Below are 23,400 nucleotides of genomic sequence, written 5' to 3'. Positions count from 1 at the left end.
CTGCTGTTCTCAAGATGAAATTTAGACATAAAGTAAGAACATGAAAATTCAGTAGTGCTTTCCTGGGCTTGAACCCGCATTCATCGGTTAAGATGTACGCGTTCTAACCACTGGACCATCTCGCCCCAATAGAGCTATATTTACATAAAAAACAGTTGCATATATGAATTACTTTAATGTTTACCTCAGTGTTCATAATATGCAACTTTTGCAACGTACACAATATTTAAAACCGAAACAAATCGCTGTAATAATGTATTCGCTGTGGAAACTCCTTCCTTTGTTCTCTTCAAGGTTTTTTAAATTTACTTAAGTGTCGAAATTAAGCGATGTATTCTATTAACCAATAATAATCATGCATTAAGTGTGCAATTTTATTACATTAGCTTTAATTCATGAATCGTGTAATGTATTAACTTTGAATGAAAAACTTCTTTTATGTACCCATACGTAATTAGTTTTACAAAAAGTTTTAAAATATATTTTGACGAAGACTATAGTAACATATTAAGTGAGGCATAAAGTTATTTTTAATCTAATTTTATCTTATCTTAAGCTAATAGAAAGTTATTCAACTCTTTTGTATTCGCTTATTTGTTTTAATTATATAACTTGCATTCATCAAGTTAATATATAAAAGTTGACTGATACAATAGTTACGAGTTTTACTCACATATCTGATTTCATATCGAAAACTGGTTAAAATTTCGCAATGTACATAATCATGAGTTCATTGGTTATTACTTATTAGCCTTTGGACAAAGATAAGCATCTGATCTCAGCAATCTGTCAAGAGTAAGCAGTGCATTAAGTTAGGCTTAAACCAATCTTAAGCGTCAAAATGATTGTTATCACTGAATTGTAGTGAGGCCTTTTATTCGCATTAATAATATCATCATGAAAGAATTATTTTTTAATCTTGTTTTGTAATCAATATTGAATAAATTTATATTGAGATCGTATCGATTTGAAATCGATTTTTTTTTGTATTCATTAAAAAAAAACGATATTATTAAACAGTTTAAAAGCGAAATCGATAGGAACAATTTTATTAAATGTATGATAATATATATTAATTTAATATTAAATATTTCAACAGAATATAAAATATTATTTAACGGATGTATGCGGCCCAGCCTTTGTCAGCAAAAGACTTGTAAATGGCGTCTTCCCCTTTCGACGTTTCCTGAGAATCAATTTTCCAGTGCTGATTTAATTGATTTTGATTTTTAAGGCGTAAATGTTCAATAAGAGTATCATAGTTGTTGTATAAATTAGGCATTTGGTTTCTTTTTGGTAAGATAAGGATTTGCCCTCCGTCGCTTCTGGCATAACCTCTGCCGCCCGTTTTCAGATATCTGTAGTCTAGTATAATATTAGGTTCATAGTAGTCTGGACTGTAGACATCCTGTACGATCCTGTGGAAAGTATTTTTTTTTTTAATTTGGACGTCAAATAATCATATAAAATCTTTTTATAATGTTGCCATGTATCTAAAAAATGGTAAGATTTTTCGGTTGTGCTTTATTTTTTTTTAATTTACGTAAATACATAACAAATTGTATCATCAGCAGCCCTAAATTAGGTATACGCATTGATGAAACTAAAGGCAACACTTGCATTTATATGTATGTAACTTTAATTAAAAAGCATACCAAAAAATTCGTCCTAAATTAATTTCAATTGCGTAATGTACTTACTTGTTTTCTTCTTCACTTAAAGTGTGCTCTTTGGCCTGAAAATAAATAAAAAGTTTTTAAGTATTATGTAGGATAGTACTAACAGTGAATATACTGTATGTCGTATATAATTTACTAACATTATAACTTTCTGAGTTTGATTGGCCCACCCCGGATCCTAAATAATATTGATTGTTGAGAGTCGCCTGTAGAGTCGACGGTTCGCATCTTCCTTCGTTTATTATGACACCAATTACCAAGACCACGACGAGTACTACAGCCTATGTAAAAAAAAAAACATTACATTATTTCTCAGTATTTTTTATGTTTAAAATAGAATTTCAAATCAAATTGCTCCTCATACTTTACGAGTTTCTGTTATAAAACTTTTTTTATATTAAATAATTTCTTCTGAAACATTAGGAGAAGAAAGAAAAGAAAGGTTAGAAAAGGTTATGTTACTTACCCGAATCATGTTGAATGTTTGGCGAACTTTACACTACTGGATTAAATTGCAAATACATTTAAATAATTATTCACCGGATTTGCGTGTCGGTGCAACACCAGGATGAGTTATTAATGCAATAATTAATTGGTCTAATTTAACAGAGAATACCAAGTATAGTTTCACATATAATGTTATCGCCATGGGGGTCACCTTGTCAAATATAGATCGCAGGTGGCTGTTCCCATTACTTGCAATAAACATGCTTTATAGTTATATTTAATAATAGGTAGTTAATAATGTTAAATGATAATGCTGGAATTAAAAACATATTAAATTTATATTACCAATTTGGTTTCCATAAACAAATACTGACTCAAAGCAAAATTAAAATATTGTTATAACAGTTTTATTATACAGTAATTAATTAGGAGTTGGGTTGAACAAGACATTCGTTAATAATGTCCATATATCGATCTCCAACGGATAAAAATAAAAAACATCGTAAATATCCCGTAATTAAATAATAACCATGTTAATTTAAAACCTTAAAATATTATTGTTTATTAATAGTTAGAAACTGTTGGAAAAGTGCAAAACAATTAAAATGCTAATAAAAAAAGATACGTTCATAAATTATATATGGATGTAAATATTTCATTGTAAAGATATAATTAAAAATAAAGAAAGATTTGATAAAGTCCTGAAACAGATTTTTAAAATAAGATTATTTCTAAAGATAATTTACATATAACATTTATATAAGTTTGGTAACGAAAATACTCAAAATAATTGGACCGACATTCAAATTCTTAATAACGATACACTGTGTCCTTGTAGAAGGGTTGTTGGCTATGGTTATTTTGGTGAAGACATAGAGCCTATTCTAAATGATAAAATAAAAGTATTTTATATAGACCGATTGGAACACATTTTAAATTCTCAAATAGCGTTTATTACTTTTAAATAGCGTATTTTGTTTTATCTATCTTCTATTAAAAACTATAACGTAAACTTGGTGGTAGAGCTGTGTGCAAGCCCGCCTGGGAAGGTGTCACCCACTCATCAGATATTTTACCGCCAAACAACAGTACGCAGTATTGTTGTGTTCCGGTTGGAAGGGTGAGTCAGCCAGTGAAACTACAGGCACAAGCGATATAGTATCTTAGTTCCCAAGGTTGGTGGCGCATTGAAGATGTAAGGAATAGTTAAAATTTCTTACAGCGTCATTGTCTATGGGTGACCACTTACCATCAGGTGGCCCATAAGATCGCCGCCAACCTCTATCATAAAAAAAAAAAATCAAGTAAAACTGCAGTAACAGTATAAGTATGCATAGATATGATAATAATCTAATGCGTGCAATGCGTTCATGCGTACGTATTGACTAGTGTGAGTTATTTCTTGTATGTTTAAGTATTTATTACGATTTACAAACCACTGAACCGAATTGGACGAAATTTGGTATGAAGCAGACTTGAACTCCAGGGAAGGACATAGGATACATTTTTGCCTAACACATAACAACTACCCCCTAAAACACAAGCGATGCCATGGGCGTGATGCCATGCCATTAAAAAATATTTCTGAAGCATGACAAGCAAACTCTTCAAAAAGATCTTTTCTGATCGTCTTGTCCAGTGTGGACCAGTAAGGATACAAGTTCAGCTACCCGTAACGTACGGACGTAACGGACAATATTCTGAACCACCCGAAGACTTGGACCACGAAGGTAGTGGTCCGAGTACTATCCCTAGAAGTAGTAAACGCCTAAACAACGTCTGGAAGGCAGTAGGGAGAAGGCAACGGGGCAACGTCATACTTTTGTATCGTCGATACCATAGTCACTTAAGACCTGTAATGACTTGAGCAGCCAAAACGTCGAAACTCTCCGTACGATTAGTCTGCAAATTCAAATTAGCTCAGTGAGCATTGGAATACGACAAGCTTGGCGATTCTCCGGAAGATAGAAACCGAAATGACGGCATTTGCTAGAGAATCAAGAATAAATCGCCGACAATACGCCTAGAATTAGGTCACTGAAATGGAAGTGACGATTTTAACAAGGTGATAGGGACAGGATGGATCCACTCCCATAGTTTATTATTAAGTTTTTCAATAAATTGGTGGATTCCTAGGAGAGATCCTAAGGTAGTCCAATTATAATTTAATATTACATTGTATTACGTAACATGATATGATATCGTTATGAATGATTGAATGAATGATTTTGGTATAGAACCAATCATTATTTAGGTAAGCTATCCGAAAATAAAACGTATAGTAGATACCGCGTATTTTTCATCTCCACTTACTCTACACCTGCACTAACGTTATGTGTCAGTTACAATACTTTAAAGGGAATTTTGTTAAGGGGTTCAATATTTATATTACTTCATTTATTTAAGTCTTTAATAGATCCGATAAAAACAAATAATTTTTTTCAGCATTAACTTCCGCTAGTATAGTAAATGGTTATTTCATTTGAACTTCAATTAGTAGAAATTTATTTCGTTCAAAACAGTTAAGACTTTAAATATAAATTTAAAATCTTATTTTAGTTTTATTTTACTTTTGGATTCATTAGTTTGCGCCTGAATTATATTTTATAGCAATTTTACTGATAAACAACTTTGTATTATTTTTTAATTAAGTCAGTTGAGTACGAGAATTAATTAAAAAGAGGAAAGTATACATAATAGTAAACAAATAAAAAAACAACATTGTTAAATCAGTTTATTTTTTAAATTTCGTTATGTTTAATAAATAGTACCTTTTTTTGAAACATTTAAAACATGTAAAAATTTTAATCATTTTCTTTAGATTTTGACGTTTGGTTCGGGATGATGGATTCGAATACGATGTTCAAATCTATGACTTTTGGTTTCTTTAATATTTTTAGTAACGTGAGCGACGTTTCCCTTATTAGTATTTAAGGCTAAACGTAATTCATGATTATTTGACTGTTCCTTTTTCTCGTCGTTATCATTTTTTAAATCGATGTCAATATTTTCTTTATTCTTACTGGCTCGTAATTCCCGTGTTACATGTTTCTGATTATCTTCACTTCTTTTAGAATGGGCACCAGATTTTCTGTTTTGCTCATTATTTTCTCGATGCCTTAATTTATTATTATTTTGGTGTAGGCGACTTCTCCCTTGTTTCTCGTTTTTCATCTCGTTTGGTTTGCCCCAATTTTCGTTTCTGTTCACATTATCACGGCTTTTTCTACGATTATTGTAATCTATATTGTTTTCTTGGTTTTCTTCATGGACTGGTTTGATATTTTCATGTTCTGAATTCTCGGAACAGCATTCGTTTTTATTGTTTTCGATATTCATTTCATTATTTTCATTGTTTTTATTTTCTTCGTTATTTTCAGTTTGTTTAGAAATGTCGTCTTTAACAGCATCATCATTGTGTTGTGATTTATCTTTATGTTGCTCATCAAAATGACTCTCTTCTTTTTGTTCATTGACATTTTCTTCATTATTTTTTTTCTCTTGTTCTTTATCATTACTTTTGTTTTCTTCGTTCGGACCGTTATATTCGTGTATTTTTTTAGATTTTTCCTCAACTTCATTATTTTCATCACTATTTTTAGATTTATATTCTGTACTATGTTGCTTAGCGGTATAATCAACTTGGGCATTAAATCTATAACAAATAAATAGGTTCATTTATTTTATTAATTAAATATATTGGAAGATTAACTATATTGGAATTTTTAATAATACAATAATCATTAAATAATCCTTATAGGAAACATACCCATGATTATCATCAGCTTGGTAATTTACAGTTCTTTTATGGCCATTTGGTTCGATTAGCCAATATAATCCCTTTACTTCATCACCATGTCTCTTTTCATGTTGACCTTTGATGTCTTTTGTTTCAGGATCGTTTACTTTATATGAGAATTCATAAGAAGGATAAGACCAAGCCTGTGAAGAAAAATATTGTTAGTAGCTATTGAAGCTCCAAAAATAGATCATAAAATAAGAAGGCCTGATACTAAACACTAGGTATTTGCTCAATTGTATGAACATCATTTTATAATTTTTTATATAATATATTTTTATATAATATATTTAATTTTATAATTTTATTATACAGGTATAATATTAATATTTGATCCTATTATTATAACTAAATAAATGAATTAGGTTTGAGTGATAATATAGAATCCATTCATTTATTCTTGTTATTTATATTATTTTTCACGCTATATTATTTTTAAATTTTATTACTCTTAGTTTTACTTCAGAAAATACACACTTCTAACTTTTTTTTGCATATAATATTTGTCCGTTCTGACTACATTAATAAATTCACATAAAGTCCATTTGTTCACTTTTAATATAGAAAATTGCAGAAATGAATTGGAAGCGGATGCGATAGTCAGTCAGGATAAACGATTTTATAAGTAGAAATTTCAATTGAACTAAATTCATCTAATATCTGTTACACTTTTGCATTAATAATAATGTATTATAAGGTAGATATTGTAAGAAGGATGATTCAAAGTAATCTATTCCAATCTTACTTATGTGGTTTCTTACAGTGTGGTTATATTATATTACCTATATATTTTAACAAATTTGATTTCACGATATACCTTTAATTGTGGTTATTTGAAATATGTTCACAGATAGCATTAGAAACAAAGTATCACAATGAAAGAAAAAATCATCTTCAAATTCCTGTACTATGCAGCTTTCACGTTTTTAAACTAATTTATAGATCAAATCCGCGGTTTGATCGAGAAGAAAAATCTTACATAACCACTATAAACCTAATAATTTTAACCAACAGCCGAAATCATTATATATGTACATTGTAATCATCAACGTGTGTCTCATAAGACGTATCAGCATTTATTACGGATATCTATTCTCTAAAAAATTATCAAAATACTTACATATTCTTCCCGATACTCTGATTTCTTTGATCCGACTGGAATAGGTTTGTCACTTTGCTCAGATTTTATTTGGTGTATTACCACTCTCTGTTCCGATATAGCACCCCTTTCACTTTGGACATACCCTGATAGGCAGATCACCAACACAATCTAGAGAGAGAATTTAGGTATTTTATCATTTCTTCCAGTTAATGATATTGCATTTATATTATAATTAATGAAACAAAATCTACGTATATTCAATTTGCGAGTATTAATGATTTGCAATATATTATTTAGGTCACCGTATCTAATATTACCTTCCAAACCATCGTTCTTGATTACTCCAACAATAAACGATGCTAACTTAAATGATAGTGGACTATCAGGTGTATATATACAGAAAGGCCGGTTTTTTACTTTTACACTTTCCTAAGGCAATTATACTGTTCGACGATTTAAGTATTAATGGGCGTGTTTGTATTCAAGTTACGGATTGATAAAAAAGTGAATTATTTCATTTACTTTACAATCGCCCGCAACTACGGCTGCGTCAAATATTTGATTGATGTGTACTATAAATCGCAGAATTTTCAAAAAATTATAATACTACTGTTTCTTAATTAATTTTTTATTGAGAATTTCATATCCAATTATAGTGTCACGCAAGATTAGGCAACTTAAAAAAAAACAATTGTAATGAATTCGTAAATAACCGAAAGTATAAAGTCTTGAAATAAATTAAAAGTTTCTTTAAGCATATATAATATTGTAATAAACACGACGTTTTTTCTTCCAAAATAAATGGACGAAGGGTCCATACAATTTGGACATAATAATCATTTCAATAATAAAGAAAAAAACGTAAATTTAAATATAATAATTCATGTATTATTTGGTAAAACGCCCACGATTCTATAACAGCAAAAAACTAAACAATCGTAATACTAATACATTGCTATGACATAACTCATATTGAGTTAACATTAGAGTCTTATTAGGAGGAGTAGGAAATACATATTACATGACGTTGAAGTAAATAACACTATTTTATTTATATACAAGAGCACGAATTCATGATTGTCATGTCAAGCGGATGAAACTGCGAAGCGTATCTTCTTATATAATAATGTCACATATAGTAGTAGCCTTCTCTAAAATGCGCTCCATCTTCCGGAATAAGTTTTATGTATATTGGTTTATTCGTGTTTTCTATTTAGTATTATCAACAAAAAGGTCATTTACACTTTTTAATATAAGACTCCAGATTACATACATTATTATATAAAGGATGTTTTGAATCTCACTCTTCAATAGTATTATAGTTCAATTTTTAGTAGTATTTGTAAAATTAATTTGATCACAACTTATTTATTTATTCATGCAATTAACTTTTTAAGGGTTACAACCCATTTGTTACAGATTAAGAAATATTAAATAGAAATATTGGTACATTGTTCATAATCAATCATGCGTTTATTTTTGCTATTAGGAATATTAATAGGAATTGTGGTTTTAAATCAAAGTTGAAGTTGTTAAAGTGGTATGTCTAATTATTGTATGTATATAATACATGATTTTATTGTGTTTATTATAAAGCAATTAAAATAATTCTGAAGTGAAACATCTGCAATTTAATTGATTGCAAAGAAATATTAAATTCCGGAGGTTAAATAGTTTTAATTGGACTAGATTAAATCTTTATCTACATTGGTACTATATAGGATTTGATAAAAACCAAATAGTAAATAGTTATATTTTTTAATTAATTTATAATAGTAGGTAAGAATATTAGTAAGCGACAACTTTTCAGACTATTTTTGTCGGTGCAGACAATTTTATAATAAGCCGTAGTCATTAGACCCGTCGCTTACTTTTTTTAGACATTGGGATATATTTAGGATGATGAATTATGACATGGTATTCACTTTTCTTTCGAATCTCTTTACTATTTTCACTATTTGTAGTTTCTTCATTTTCATTTTCGCCATCTTGCTCGTTACCATTGTTTCCACCTTCCTGATTCCCCCCTTCGTTATCTTCATTACCATTGTTGTTCTCATTTACTTGCTGACTCTCTTGTTCTGCATTTTCTCCATTACCTTCTCCGTTATTACCACTTTCACCTTCTTCTTGATTTCCTTGTTCATTTTCGCTCCCACCCCCTCGGTGTGAGTCTTCATTGTGATGTTTTTGACCCCATAAATTAGCAACAACTCTCCTCCACATTCCTTGTTGTTTTTCACGTTCGGCTTCTTCATCATTACCGTGATTTCGCCTGTGTCCATGACCCATATTATGTTTTCCTCGACCATTATATTCTTCATGGCTATTGTTTTCGTTTCCTTCATGTGAATTATGTCCACTATGGTATTTTTTTTCGCCTCTGCTTTTATGTTCAGCTTTATGATTTTGGGAATCTGCATTACCCTCGTTATTATTATGTTTACCTTCATTGTGATGTCCATGATACTTTTTACTTATTTCTTCTAGCTCCGCCATATTAATACCTTCTTCCTGTTCTTGGTTTCCTTCTTCATTTTCAGAATTTTCTTGGGCGTTGTTTTCATTTTCAGCATTTTCGGCCTCGCCTTCATTATTTGAATTCTCATTGTTGTTATTTGATTCATTTTCACCGTTTGATTCTTGAGTCGTTTCGCCATTTTCTCCATTTTCGCTACCGTTTTCCTGGTTTGCATTTTCTTCTTGATTACCTTCATTTTCATCAGCATCATTGCCTTCTTCATTATTATTTTCATTTGAGTTATGTGGCTTAGTATAATCAACGTGAGCTTTAATTCTGAAATTAGAAAATAAGGTATTTGAAAAATTTTGTATGGAATATTTTTGAATATAATAAAATAGAATTAGTCAACTTATAACTTCTTAAATAGCAAATTATATAGCTTACCCGCTGTTTTTGTCAGCGTGATACTTTACAGTTCTCTTAAGACCATCCGGCTGAATGAGCCAATAATATCCTTTCACTTCATCACCATTTCGTGTTTCATGATGTCCTTTGAAATCATGAGTGTGCGAATCGATAACTTCGTAAGAGAATTCATACGATGGATACGTCCATGCCTGAAAGGATAATAAAAATGAATCAACACGTCTCGTTACTCTTATACAAGCATTAATTACAATCGAGTGTTTTGAAAATTATTTTTATTTTTAACACCTTAATTTACACTAAAATAAGTAGATTATTATTTAAGGATTTTTTATTTAATATCTTATTAAACATATAAATTTAGGATACTTACGTATCCCTCATGATGCTCCGATTTTTTGCCCACATTTTCAATTTTAACCCTCTGTTCCGATACCGGTGGGTGGGCTTCGCTTAACGCTAAAAGCGCTATCCCGAAAAATGACACGATCTAAAAAAATAACTTTATATTAACACTGTTTTTTGATGATATTTTTTTACGAGTTATAGTAAAATATTTATTATTTAAAGACATATTTCATTTTGTTTGTAAAATAACAAATTTAAGTTTACCTTCCAAGCCATCGCCTATACTTTTAGTTCAATAGGTGATGCTAACTTAGCTGATAACACGCTATCTCGTGTATTTATACACAAATATTGCTATTCCTTTTAATTTTCAGTTTCCTATAAGAAATCAATACAACAGCAATTACGAAGTTTCACGATTAAACTATTAATGGGCGTGTTCGCATAATAATAATTATTGTATATAGAAAAAATTTTGAATAATTTGATTAACCTTAACACAATTGTTATGATATTTTTATTTAAACAAAAAAGTTGTTTAAATCGTTATCCTTATCAATCCCTCAGTCGAGCCGTTACCGCAAATTATAATCACCTATACTAATCAATGTCTTCCTATTAATTATGTAAGTTATACTTTACCTCAATTAATTTGCATTACCCTGTGTTGCGAAACCGTTAATGATATGCAGAAGTATTTAATCTTTTATCACTAATGATGAAAAAATTTCTTTGACGATATTGATAAGTATTGTCTTTATTTAATGTGAAAGTTATCAAAAACTGTGGTATTTTATATCCTCTTTTGTTATATATACCGACCCTTGACTTACCCAAGCCGTTGCTTAACATGTTTACAATTTATTAACAAAAAAAAAAGAGATTTGCTAAGAGCACTTTATTCTTTACCACAGCTTACATAGCATATTTAAGGTTGGATCTCTCTTGTGAACATGATACATACTCGTATCAGAGGGACCCAAAACTTATCATAACGTTCATCTATTCATATAATAACTTAAATATATTATAAAGTCTACGAATACTAATTTTTTTGTTAATGTAGATCAAAATTTGTTCACAGTTTATAGATTGTAATTTGGATAATTTTAACTGACAAGGTCAAAATTTTGTCGCTAAAGTTACCCCACCACTCGATTTGCTCAATCATTCAATCGCCCATAAATTTATTCGTTGCACATCATTTGGAAACGATGGTATCTTCTAAAGTATTCATTCAAATGTTGTAGTATATCAGAAATGTTTTTAATCTTCTATTTTAAATGCTCTAGGTAACTACGAGTCGAAACCACAATGGTTAGAACGCCTACATTATTCTAGGTTAAAACTCAGGAAATTGAACTTTGATGTGTTTAATTTACGTGTATATTCCTTTCATACTCGGCGATAAACATCGTGAGGAAGTCTGCATGAGTCTAAGTATTGGGAATAAGGATAAATAATTAACTGGAATAAATCACTTTGCAAGAAGTTATTAAATAATTAATCAAAGACATGAATAGTTATCATGAATATTGGAAGATAGACATATACCATGACGGACTTTTCTACTGGCCATTTTAAGACCTACTGTTGTCTCGTATATTGTTTTGATGCATCTTAAGGTTTGTCTTTATAAGATGCTTATACTGGTAAGTATAGGAAGGTAGTTAAGGTAGTAATCGGTTTACAGTGTAACCATTTTGTATTTACAAATGAATATAAAATCGCTGCTTCTATTAGTGAAAACCGTATCGAAATATGCCGAGCGTTAGAAAAAGAAAGAGAAGTTGCAGACAAAAATAGTTTCCTGTTTTTAATATTTATAACGAATACTTTGAATGAATATTTTTCACAGTATTGTTTAATCACTTTATTAATTACATTGTTATATTGCAATATAATGCTGTTGTTCTGATTTATGATTCAAAATATTTGTAATGATCTAGTAACATGCTCGAGATATATTCGTATAGATAACTTATACTTATTTACAACTAGCCAAATCAGACTTTTCTAAGTTATAAGAAGAAATGATATTTTATGCAGTTAAAAATAAATTTCAGTAAGGAATTTAACTTGGCACCCATTTAGATTTAACTTTTTTGTCGTTGAAGTCAACAACCACGCTACAACAACAAGGGTATAATAAACTTTTTATTATTTTATTATTACCAGCATAAACAATACACATACTTAATATTAGCATCTTTTTAAATAGAAAATGGTCATGTCAGAAGACTTATTTGCATCACTATCTTCGAAGAAATTGCACCACGTTAGGAAAACTTAAAGCAATACAAATCATTTTAGTGAATGTATTGTGAAATTCAGTTATTATATCTGACTCATATAAATGCATTCCTATCGAATAGCTCATTAAAGTAAACAACGGAAGATGACAACCAAATGAAAATTGCCTTTTATTTAACTGGGCTACTGCGAGCACCCTAAAGTTGAAAAATAACCGACAAAGGAACTCAGAAGTTACTCTTTTTGGACGATTAGTTACAAAGATTATGCTATTCGGACGAAATCCAAATGACCTAAATTCGTGGGATCTGAATATTGCTATTTTAATTTCAATTATTTCATGTAATACGATTAGCAAATATGAATATACATGTATAATAAATTACAATTGTAATGTAACAATTAGTTTGTAATTACGCTAAGTTGTTGCCAACTATTTAAGGTTACATTCAAATTATTTTTTATCACGAACGGTAGTAATAAAGGTAGTAATAAAAGGCGGTAGCTTTTGTGTTCTGAAAACCGTAATTTAATAAAGGAAATATTTTGCATGGGTATATTGTGATAGTCATTATATTTTCATACGAATTAATATGAGTCTTGATGCATTATGCACGTTAGCTTAAAATACATATATAATATGTAATTATTGATTTATGTGATTATAAAGTAATAATTGATACATTTTTTTATTCATTTAATTTAAGAACAACTCTAATATCGGCAGTTTAAGTAAAAAGAAAATTCTGAAATGTTATATGTTGTTATAAAATTCAAAATAACATCGCATACTTTTATTCTAAATTACTGATGTATTTTGAATATTGAGTTTTCCGCCGATCTGCATAAACCAAATCAAAAATTATACATTTAAAATTTAATACAAAACTACTACGCCTTCTCAAAATATAAAGCAAAGTTGACATTAGACAATTTTATAAATGCCTTGTACTGTGAGCGTCAGGAAATTTAATATTTTTTAAAGGTTGAAACAGCATAGAAATGTAACTAAATCAAATGTGAGTAAAATTTATAATATTGTTATATAATTGAAATAAAAATTCAAAGATAGCGCTATCTTTATTCATATTTTATAAATACATTTTGGAAATCGTGACGAATCTTCAGTCTTTTAATGTGCAATTTGTATTGAAGGTGGATTAACCGTGGTGTTCCAGATGGATATGGTGATGAGGGGAAGAATGATGCACGACGGCGTTAAAACTGAAACAAGAAATACAGATTAAATTTTTTAGTTAATAGAAGAAAAAAATATATCAAGCCAGTACGCGTCTGATTAAATAAGTTTCCAGTTAATTGGAATCAACATTAATTATTTGTAGGTACTCAAAATTCGCGGTACAAAATTTTCGGAAAGTTATATTCCTAAACTTTAGTTTTAATCGAATTGTCGCTTATGACTACAATTAATTTTGTACGTAATATACCTACTCAAAGAATACATTAATTTTCTCTTTAAATAAAACTTAGTGTTTTCTCAGAATGTTCCGACTAGTTACTCTTAATTTGCTTGGCGTATTTCATATATTTCTAATATTGTGTGAATAATTACAATAACAAAATTTAAACAATTTTTTAAATTAATATTTTGACACAACGAGAAGATATTGAAATATAGAAAACAATTAAGTAAGTCATATTATAACTTAAAATGAATACAACATTTAGCGATCATCAATCACCCATTTAATTGCTGTTGTTATCTATGTCACTTACCCTGTGTGATCGTCGGCTTTGTACTCCACTTTCCTTAAGTTACCATCCGGTTCGACGAGCTCATAACCACCGTGGACAACGTCCCCGTGACGATGTTCATGTTGAGATTTCACGTCGCCTGTGTGGTGGTCGTGAACGGAGTACGCGAATTTGTACTCCGGGAATGACTAAAAATATAATAAAACCTTTTTTAAAAACGCCATATTTGTAATTTTAATTCAAGATATAAAATTTCTTACTAATTAGGAGTACTTCTAAGAACTTCAGATATGGATTAATAGCATGTAAATCATATTCATGTAATTCATTATTTTTATATCGAAGTCATTAACCTTTTTATATCTATCACAATATTTATTGCTTATAAATCGAATTGTAATTGTAATCGCAGAATAAATGAATAATGAAATTTTTTATTCTACACATATTTACTTCAATAGTAATTCGTGTAGCATGCTCCGATTTTTAGTGCACGCATGTGTCTGTTTTTTTAGGCTTGATAGCGTTCGTGCTTTACAAGTATATAAGCTAACTCGTTTATTTATTTATTTTATTATCAGTAAGACAAGCGACTCAAAAAATACCTTATAAAATACAGTATGAAGTTATTTTAATTACATAACAATATTGGCATTAAAACTTTATGCGTCTCAAAAAAAAAGGTCAAATAGATAAATTAATAAAAAATAAATTAACGGTACTCGGTAACAGAATAAGACGTTAGATGTTATATCGTTTACATTTCCTCTCATAATAGTGGTGTTATGCATCAGGAAATATTTTGCAGGTAATTCTTCTTTATGTTATACAAAACGTTTATAACGCGATGAAAGGATTTCGTTTTAAATCGTTACGGTTAGTTTCATTTGTTAATTATGGTGACAGGCCTCATTTGTTGTTCATTCGAGCATTTACTTAGATCGTTGTTAATACAGTGTTCACATGAGTCCAGTTTTTTTCGATCAGCTGATCAAGAAAAAATCGATTAATTAATCGTTTACCATTTTTGTCTGTTATTGGTTTAAGTTTTTTTTGTTAAAATCGATTTGATTCGAAATGCATTCATTTTAATATTCCTGTCAGCTGTTGATTTAACAATTACGTTTACATATTCATAAATTTACCGAGCGAACATTAAAAATATATTTCATGCAAATAAAACGTATTTTATATGGTTACAATATACACGAATTTCATTGCAATAAAAATATAAGAAATTATATATGTACGATAAATATATTTATATACAAAATATTAGATGTGATAAAAGTTTTAGAAAGATTTGTTAGAAATTTGTGATTTCGAATAAGAATATAACTGCCTGTATGTGAATTTTAGACATGTAATATAATTACTATTTATGTATCGAAAATTGGATTAACATATGCAAATGATGTATTATGTATGTGAATCAATGAAATGATTACGAATACTCTGTGTTAAATTAATTATCGGCGTACAATATAAAAGTGAAGACAAGATGTTTTAGTGTGCGTGAGACGACTTACATAAAAAAAACAACAAAAATATAATTTATATTATTATCTAAAAAAAATTGATAACTTAAACATCGAGGCGCGCGCTTTCATAATTAATAATCTATAATTGTGAATTGCTTGCGATTGCAAATATTTATTTATTATCACGTTATTTTAAAATGATATAAAGCAAATATATTATTGTCTTGCAAAACGCGTGAGAAATTTATTGTCATTACCGACTGACCTTATAATTTTTTGATGATTTCATTGATGATTATTAATTAATTCACACGCAATACGTAATTGTTATCTTTAAAATGTCATCTGAGACAATTGTCACATTTATGTAACAGTTTTCACATATAACGTATTGTTAACAATACCAACAAGAGACTCGAGTAAGAACCGTATATGATGTCATCATTTCATATAATGGTTATACTTTTATTACATAATTATTTTGTCAAGTCACAATTATGATTTTTATTTTTAGGTAAAATGATGAGGTTTTGTTGTAAAAAATATTGATTAATTTTTAAATTTGTATTTAATAATCAGTCAAAAACATAACTTTTATATGAATATTATTATTAAATGTTAAAAATCATGTTTGGCACAAAATAGCATACGTTATAGTTCTGAAGAAACTATTAATTTAAAAAATAAATGGCTATATAAGTTATGGCCTATTATATGTAAACTCAGCTACTTGTGGTAGTAATATAACAATATGTCAATAAATTAAAAAGCTAACATATTTGCAGAAATTCCATAAAAATTAGAGGGGTTTAAATGAAATTATTTACATAGAGTTTATTAAATATGAATAATTAGCGTATATCCAAGGTACTTACATAGTGATCATGGTGCGGTACATGATGAACTGGCAGAGGTACTGGCACGTGATGTAATATGGGGACATGGTGATGAATGGGTACCGGGTGGTGTATTTGTACTGGATGGTGTGGTCCATTATGCTTCACCAGTTCTTGGTGGGAGACGGCGAAGTGATGATGATGATGTGGGAATATAGCGATACTGGCCGATATAAGGCTAAATAAAACTAAAAGCTGAAACAAAAAACGTGAGTATTAATATTAAATTATTTCCCTAAGTTCGTTGAACTGAGACAACATTTGCTTTTTGCAACGTTTGTATGTCTTTAATCGTTCAATTTGAACACTCGTGTCTGAATTTGAATGGATATTTTCACCAAAAATATTTGTGACCACTTACTCTATACATTTTAAACTACAAAATTTAATTATAATACAAGAGAATAACTTCTAGGTAGAAATCTAAACTACAGTGCATGTATGAGGTCTCCTTCATTAGCTTTTATAGAAGTTATAATAGTGGGAATTATTAGAGCAAAAATCAATTTCTCAGGGTTTGCTAATAGGTTTATCGTAATATCTATGCACAATGTATTGCACATGTGACAGGAAGGCAATTATCACATTTTTTCGTTTCTAACCTGAAACAATCTGATAAACCATATTTGGTAAATAGTATTTGTGTTATCGATCCGCCGGTCTCGGCCTTGTCTTAAAATATGAGTTGCGGGTAAAACTTTGATGGATTGTTTAGCACTAGTTGATAATGCTTTATAATTATATTTATAAGTTTCTAAAAGATTAGATAAATCCGTTTTATTATTAAATGCACCGTAAGTGTTTATTATATTTTATTCTGTTTCGGATTCACTTACGTAATCAATCACGGCCTGACGTGTTTAGGGATCGTTGTTTCCATCATAAAGCAAGCGCCGTTGCTTGGTTGAGTCTTTACACAAGCCTATCTGAATATGTCCTCACCTATCATATATTCTACTGAAAAACATCAATGCTTAGTACTTTTGTGTTCTAGTCTAAAGGGTGAGTGAACCAGTGTAACTACAGATACGAGGGAAATAACATCTTAATTTCCAAGGTTGGTGGAGCGTTGCTCAATGTGAGAAATAATTAATAATGTACACGGTAAAAATATCCATGTATCCCCCACATATCATTCGATGACCCATATGCTGCACTGCATGCTAGCCTACCTATATAACATTAAATAAATCATGATACGTTGAAACCGGGTAAACTATGATTGACAGATTTAAAACTTCACACAAGCTAATGTAAAATTTTGTGTAAACTAAAGTACCTTTTTTTAAATATTTCTTATCCTAGAATACTTCACCTGAACAGTGTATGTATATATACAAATGTTTAAACTTATTATTTATAACCAAAATTCTATAGCAATATGTCGAATTATGAATTAATTGAATATAATGTGTTTCGTTGTTTCGTGTTAACGTTTCTTGAAATAAAAAATCTAAAGAATTTTGATCAGAGGTTTCTCTAATTATTATGTTGGATCAATATCCAATAGATTTGACAAAAATGATACAAATATAAGCAAGACAACTTTATCTTCCTGTAACTATACAGTTTATTTGTTATACTCATTCGTCTTGATAAAATTATTCATTTAGTTAACACTACTCATTTCTACTCACTTCACTAATTATGACAAATGATATACGAAAATATTTAAGACAAATATTATATTATTAAAAAGTACCTAATCTTAATGAAATAGCAGATAGTACGTATTTGTTAACTGCATTTTATATATTATACAAAAAGCCATATATTTTCCGGATAGTCTCGATTTTGAGATTTTGTACTTACATCTTTTAACCAAATTTTTCGTTAAAAAATGGATTAGCATGTTGTTTCTTTTTTAAAGATGCTTTTTAGAAACCATAAAATACCCAAATTTATTAATTTGTAATTAAGTATTTTTAATATGGTTTCTGTTACTTTATAAAACTGTGCTATAAAGGTAAACCATATGCATAAAGCGTGTATAAACGAAATTTAAATAAGATAAAACCATGAGGCACAGCTAGTTTGTTCGTAAATTAAAATTATGTAGATTGTGGAACAATGTAAACTTGGAATATTTGACAAGAAAAGTTCAACAAAGGATTTGTACTTATTTAAACAATAGTCATTATGAAACGTAACTTTTTGCGTTATATATTTAGTACGTTAATGAGCTATAAATAGCAACTCGTTGAATGATTGTAATTAATGCGTGGTTTATGTTTGAACGCTCGCTACATAACGGTTAGTAAATCGAATTTGAAGCGTAATAAGGTATATTAATTCATCTTACTTAGAAGAAAAACGTATTTAATTAAAAAGTAATCCGCGTAGGCGATTTATTTTAAAGTATGTAAATTGGAAATTGTAATATGAGTGACAATATTTACGTAATTAGTTAATTAAACAGTTTCTAATATAACGCAAAATGTATGTTGTTTTACTTGTTGCAGAAAAAAAAAGTCAAGGTTTACTAAAAAGGTGCATTCAATTGGAACTAAAATGACTGTCGCTTAATACTGTTTGTAAATTTTCACTCGGTATGTTGGTCAAGTAAGTTTTAAACACAATAATTTAAGTACCTACTTCACGTTACGATATAACAAGCACGCCAATTTACTACTACATAAAAATATTACTTAATGTTATACTAACATGGTTATAAGTATCTTAAATTCAACCTTAAAACGTATAAGTACGTGACAATAGTCTTGGCACTTAAAATTAATGTTACAAAATAATATAAAATGATACAGTCGTCATTGATCGCCCAAAAATATAGACAGTTTTTTTTTATATAAAGATACAGAGTTGAACTTAATTTGTTCAACGCATTTTTTTTATGATATAGGTTGGCGGAGCATATGGGCCATCTGATAAGTGGTCAACACCACCGCATAGACAATGGCTCTGTAAGAAATCTTAAACATTCCCTACCACCATCAACCTTGGGAAGTAAGTTATTATGTCCCTTGTTCCGGTAGTTATACTGGCTCACTCACCCTTCAAACCGGAATACAATAATACGAAGTACACTTGTTTAGCGGGAGTATATCTAATGAGTGTGTGGTACTTACCCAGACTGGCTTACACAAAGCCCTACCGTCAAGAAAAATAATACGTAAGATATACTCGTACGAACAATTCATTATCATTATTTTAATATTTTTGGTTTGAACTACGATTGTGTAAATTCTAAATATATTTTCGCACGTTATGTTTTAATACTGTAGACAATAGCTTTATTTGTTTAGTAATAAATTCAGTATGCAAAAAGGGGAAATTAATTGAAACCTATTTTAATATATTCATTGCTTGGATAATGCATCACTTATTTCGTATCGTCAAGCCGTAACGATATAATATATAAGTTGTAACGATGTGTTAATGGATGAGTAAATATCCTTAATCTTTAATCTTATATCTTGAGTGGGCTCATTTGCGTTAATTTGACCTGTTCCTACTTAGCTTATAATGTAAGCTTCGAATGTGAGCTCTCCAATAAACTGACCAATGTGTTATTTGATTTTTAAAATTAAAATAGTTAATTTATGTAAAGCGGCTTATATTGTTATATTAATTATTATTGTTAATTTACAATTTTATAAATCCAACAAATGTTTATTGAAATATTTTTAGTCGCTTGAATATTTTAATAAAATCAATTCAAATACATTTTTTTTGTATAATGTTATAAGATATGAGTATATACATAATTAGTTTACGAGTTGAATGAGAAAGAGATTTACTTAGTTCTTTGTTTATATTTCCGGTAATGATAGTTTTACTTTCATATAATTGTTTGATGTCATTTCAATACATATAATATGTTTAACAAATAACTTCTATACAATCACATTTAACAATGAACGAGTCTAATTTATACTAGAAGTAACTAGAAGATAATTTTTATAATAACGCATTTTTAATACAATAATTTTCATTGTTCATAATCAATCCAACTTATGCGTTGATTATATTGAATAAAATTATGCAATATTTTCTAAATCTCTTTATCAATTTATATGGAGACAGCACATTCACTTTGCTTTTGTAACAGCACTGTATAGTTTTATGGGTCAATGTCTGAATTAAGGAGGCATAAAAGAACAGTAGCGGTGTCATTGAGATACATATTTTTATGTTACGTAAAAATATATTAACATTTTTGCTATTGTTACAAACATCAAGTACATTTGTATTAATTACTTTATTATCTAAGGGCTTAGCAAGATTGTTATAAGAATTTAATTAGTATGAAAATGAAACATTATTAACCATGTAGGTTTATGTGTTTAATGTTTTATAAGACGTAGTTAATTACATGTATAACTGTAGTTTGGGAGTAAATAATTAAATAAAATAAAGTCGAACATGGTATGCAAAAATTTCTTATTTTTTAAATATAGTAACCATATCTAATACTATATTTTATAACATTGTTTTCGTATTTTATTTTGCTTATTTTATAAATGTATATGTACCGTATTAAAAAAAAAAGTATCAACTGAAGCGTCCCAGACATTTTTTTTTAAATAATCACCATCAGAGGGCAAATATATTTTAAATTTCAATTGTTCCTCCCGGACTAGCTGTATGTAAAGCAGGAAAGTAAAATGGAATTAATGTAACTAGTCTATCGGTTCTCACGTAAAGGTATGATAACTAATAACGTACGAATACCACGGATACCGTAAAAACTGATTATGAACGCCAATACTCTAACAATTACTCCCACGCACGATTGGAATCTTAACGCTTGTTCACAGCTATTTGTGTTATTTATATGATATGTATTAGCTACATATTATTTGCAATATATAATATGTTGAATGTTTTCGATTTACATTTGAAGCGAAAACATTTTTGACAAATAAAATGTTGATCAACAAACTATCATCATCCTCCTGCCCTTATCCCAATTTTATTTGCATTTTTTCTCCTTTCATACTTCTCTGTCTGACATCATCTCAAAAGTAACATTATTTCTAACCATATCTTCTTTCACACAATCCATCCATGGTTTCTTTGGTCTATCATCAACAAATATTATCTTTAATAATAGATAAATCACGTAAAAGAGGTAATACAGGTAGAATAATTTGTATAATGATTATATTTCCAAAATATGATATAATGTAAACCTTTTTGTCAATTTAAGAAATTGTGCGTAAGGCTACAGGCAATCGTGCTTTAGTTGATTGATCGTTATCTTAACTTAAGGTCAGTGTATCGATTTAATCTTTTGATCGGCCCGAGTACGCCACTCTTTTGTTTAACCTGTCTCTTTCTGATATGTTTCGGCTTTGATAATCGAAATTATGACAATGGAAAAGTTCATTTGCAGGCACCATTTATCCTTGAAATGGCTATTTCAAATTTTGTGAAGAGAAATGAACTAGCGATCTATTAATAATTATTTGGAATCACGCTTGGATTCATCCACAAATCATATGCACAGACAAACAGCCATAAGTAAGCCACTAAGATATCGTGTCTATAAGACACGACATCTTAGTTCTAGAGGTTCTAAATTCAAAGCTATTCTATATAAATATAAAAAAAATAGAAATAATTTTTCTGTAGATTAATTGTAAAAATATGAAAAATATGATACCTCAATAGTTTTTTAGTTCATTCTGTCATCAAATGTTATCGAACGCGCAGTGACATGACAAATAAAGTTTGCGAACTATGGAAAAGATAACCTAGAAGTATCTCGTAATTGTTAAGAGATAACAATAAATTATAATATTGATTCCATTGTTAATGTATCCTAATGTGACTTAGGAAATGACATTGTTAATAATAATATTATATATCGTTCCTTTTCTTACAGGTGTAAGCAATAAGTTAATACACATTTATTTCATATAATATAAACTAACCAATAAATCTTTTCTTATAGAGAAAAACAATTGTGTTTGACTTACTATGTTGTCCGAATCACGAAAATAGTGGAAAATATATTATATGTATACTTTTATAAAAAAATATATCTTTAAATATTTCACGTCATATATTTTCAACAAGTTTTTAATCAAGATATAATATTGCAAAACAGAAAAGTTGAAATAAGGATTTACACTTCATGCGATGTTATCATTAACCTACGTTATAAATCATGTCTGTTTGTCAACATAAGATTACAATATACACAAGAAACATTTGTCATTTAGTGACATTTCACATGTAACCTTTAGCGCAACAAATTGGATGTAATTTGTGTTCAGGCAATTTATTGACCTAATGTTTACACCACACTCATGGTCCTTTAATACTCTTTGCCTATAGCCGATCATTAGACGTTTCCTTTGCTAATATTATAATATACTCGTATATCTTATCTTGTCAAATTATTATTAGATACTGATTACGGTATGTATACCAAATAAGTTCTTAAAGAAAACCTTTATTATTCAAGTTGAAATCTTAATTGTGATTTATCTAGGCCGTTATATGTGTAGATAATACGTTTCGTAAGTTTTTCATATATAGTGATTATAATTTTAAAACACCAGCACGCAACCACGCGTGTCTGTGTAATAACTATACTAATTATTATTTTAAGCTACTGACTAACGTAACAATTCAAGGGTAATGTTGGCATTAAATATCTATTAAAATGTATGAACAGTTTCTTTACGAAATTTTTATAATACATATGTTCTATAAAATTATATGCATGGTAAGATTGTGTACGTTTGTAGATTAAAGAGTTTCTAGTGTGAGGTTGTTAATGGTTTTAAGCTTATTTAGAAGGGTTGAATAAAATAAATA

At 29.1% G+C, this 23,400-nt stretch overlaps 4 protein-coding genes across 4 annotated transcripts; all 4 read right to left on the bottom strand.

The window, feature by feature from the left end:
• Positions 1 to 1,113: 1,113 nt before the first annotated feature.
• Positions 1,114 to 2,289, bottom strand: LOC124530471. Its single transcript, XM_047104651.1, has 4 exons — positions 2,146 to 2,289; positions 1,820 to 1,960; positions 1,701 to 1,735; positions 1,114 to 1,418 (listed from the first exon to the last, which is right to left on the bottom strand). Exons 1-4 carry the CDS (start codon positions 2,152 to 2,154, stop codon positions 1,115 to 1,117), a joined length of 489 nt encoding a protein of 162 aa, XP_046960607.1. The 5' UTR covers positions 2,155 to 2,289; the 3' UTR covers position 1,114.
• Positions 2,290 to 4,847: 2,558 nt separating this feature from the next.
• On the bottom strand, positions 4,848 to 7,506 carry LOC124530694 (GATA zinc finger domain-containing protein 14-like). Its single transcript, XM_047104948.1, has 4 exons — positions 7,345 to 7,506; positions 7,046 to 7,195; positions 5,896 to 6,068; positions 4,848 to 5,781 (listed from the first exon to the last, which is right to left on the bottom strand). The coding sequence occupies exons 1-4, from the start codon at positions 7,354 to 7,356 to the stop codon at positions 4,944 to 4,946; spliced, it is 1,173 nt and encodes a 390-aa protein (XP_046960904.1). The 5' UTR covers positions 7,357 to 7,506; the 3' UTR covers positions 4,848 to 4,943.
• A 1,263-nt stretch (positions 7,507 to 8,769) lies between these two features.
• Positions 8,770 to 10,663, bottom strand: LOC124530693 (uncharacterized protein DDB_G0290685-like). The gene is made up of 4 exons (XM_047104946.1): positions 10,530 to 10,663; positions 10,291 to 10,407; positions 9,936 to 10,108; positions 8,770 to 9,824 (listed from the first exon to the last, which is right to left on the bottom strand). The coding sequence occupies exons 1-4, from the start codon at positions 10,539 to 10,541 to the stop codon at positions 8,882 to 8,884; spliced, it is 1,245 nt and encodes a 414-aa protein (XP_046960902.1). The 5' UTR covers positions 10,542 to 10,663; the 3' UTR covers positions 8,770 to 8,881.
• A 2,916-nt stretch (positions 10,664 to 13,579) lies between these two features.
• On the bottom strand, positions 13,580 to 17,063 carry LOC124530631 (larval cuticle protein A2B-like). Its single transcript, XM_047104868.1, has 4 exons — positions 16,973 to 17,063; positions 16,591 to 16,806; positions 14,256 to 14,422; positions 13,580 to 13,742 (listed from the first exon to the last, which is right to left on the bottom strand). The coding sequence occupies exons 1-4, from the start codon at positions 16,979 to 16,981 to the stop codon at positions 13,679 to 13,681; spliced, it is 456 nt and encodes a 151-aa protein (XP_046960824.1). The 5' UTR covers positions 16,982 to 17,063; the 3' UTR covers positions 13,580 to 13,678.
• Between the last annotated feature and the right edge of the window lie 6,337 nt (positions 17,064 to 23,400).

The sequence above is a fragment of the Vanessa cardui genome, chromosome 6 (assembly GCF_905220365.1).
Source record: "Vanessa cardui chromosome 6, ilVanCard2.1, whole genome shotgun sequence".
NCBI classification, from domain to species: Eukaryota; Metazoa; Arthropoda; class Insecta; order Lepidoptera; family Nymphalidae; genus Vanessa; species Vanessa cardui.
The sequence above is the reverse complement of the archived record's forward strand: the minus strand, read 5'-3'. Positions and strand labels throughout refer to the sequence as shown.

Bases quoted from the DNA above. Each gene is read 5' to 3' on its own strand.
- LOC124530471 (XM_047104651.1), bottom strand. The intron at 1,736-1,819 runs GTTAGTAAATTA...ATTTATTTTCAG, and splicing joins CAAACTCAGAAAGTTATAAT to GCCAAAGAGCACACTTTAAG. The intron at 1,419-1,700 runs GTAAGTACATTA...TACTTTCCACAG, and splicing joins TTAAGTGAAGAAGAAAACAA to GATCGTACAGGATGTCTACA.
- LOC124530694 (XM_047104948.1), bottom strand. The intron at 6,069-7,045 runs GTAAGTATTTTG...TTTTCTTCACAG, and splicing joins CAGAGTATCGGGAAGAATAT to GCTTGGTCTTATCCTTCTTA. The intron at 5,782-5,895 runs GTATGTTTCCTA...TATTTGTTATAG, and splicing joins CAAGCTGATGATAATCATGG to ATTTAATGCCCAAGTTGATT.
- LOC124530693 (XM_047104946.1), bottom strand. The intron at 10,109-10,290 runs GTAAGTATCCTA...TTATCCTTTCAG, and splicing joins CGGAGCATCATGAGGGATAC to GCATGGACGTATCCATCGTA. The intron at 9,825-9,935 runs GTAAGCTATATA...TTCTAATTTCAG, and splicing joins CACGCTGACAAAAACAGCGG to AATTAAAGCTCACGTTGATT.
- LOC124530631 (XM_047104868.1), bottom strand. The intron at 14,423-16,590 runs GTAAGTACCTTG...TTATATTTTTAG, and splicing joins TACCGCACCATGATCACTAT to TCATTCCCGGAGTACAAATT. The intron at 13,743-14,255 runs GTAAGTGACATA...TTCTTGTTTCAG, and splicing joins AAAGCCGACGATCACACAGG to TTTTAACGCCGTCGTGCATC.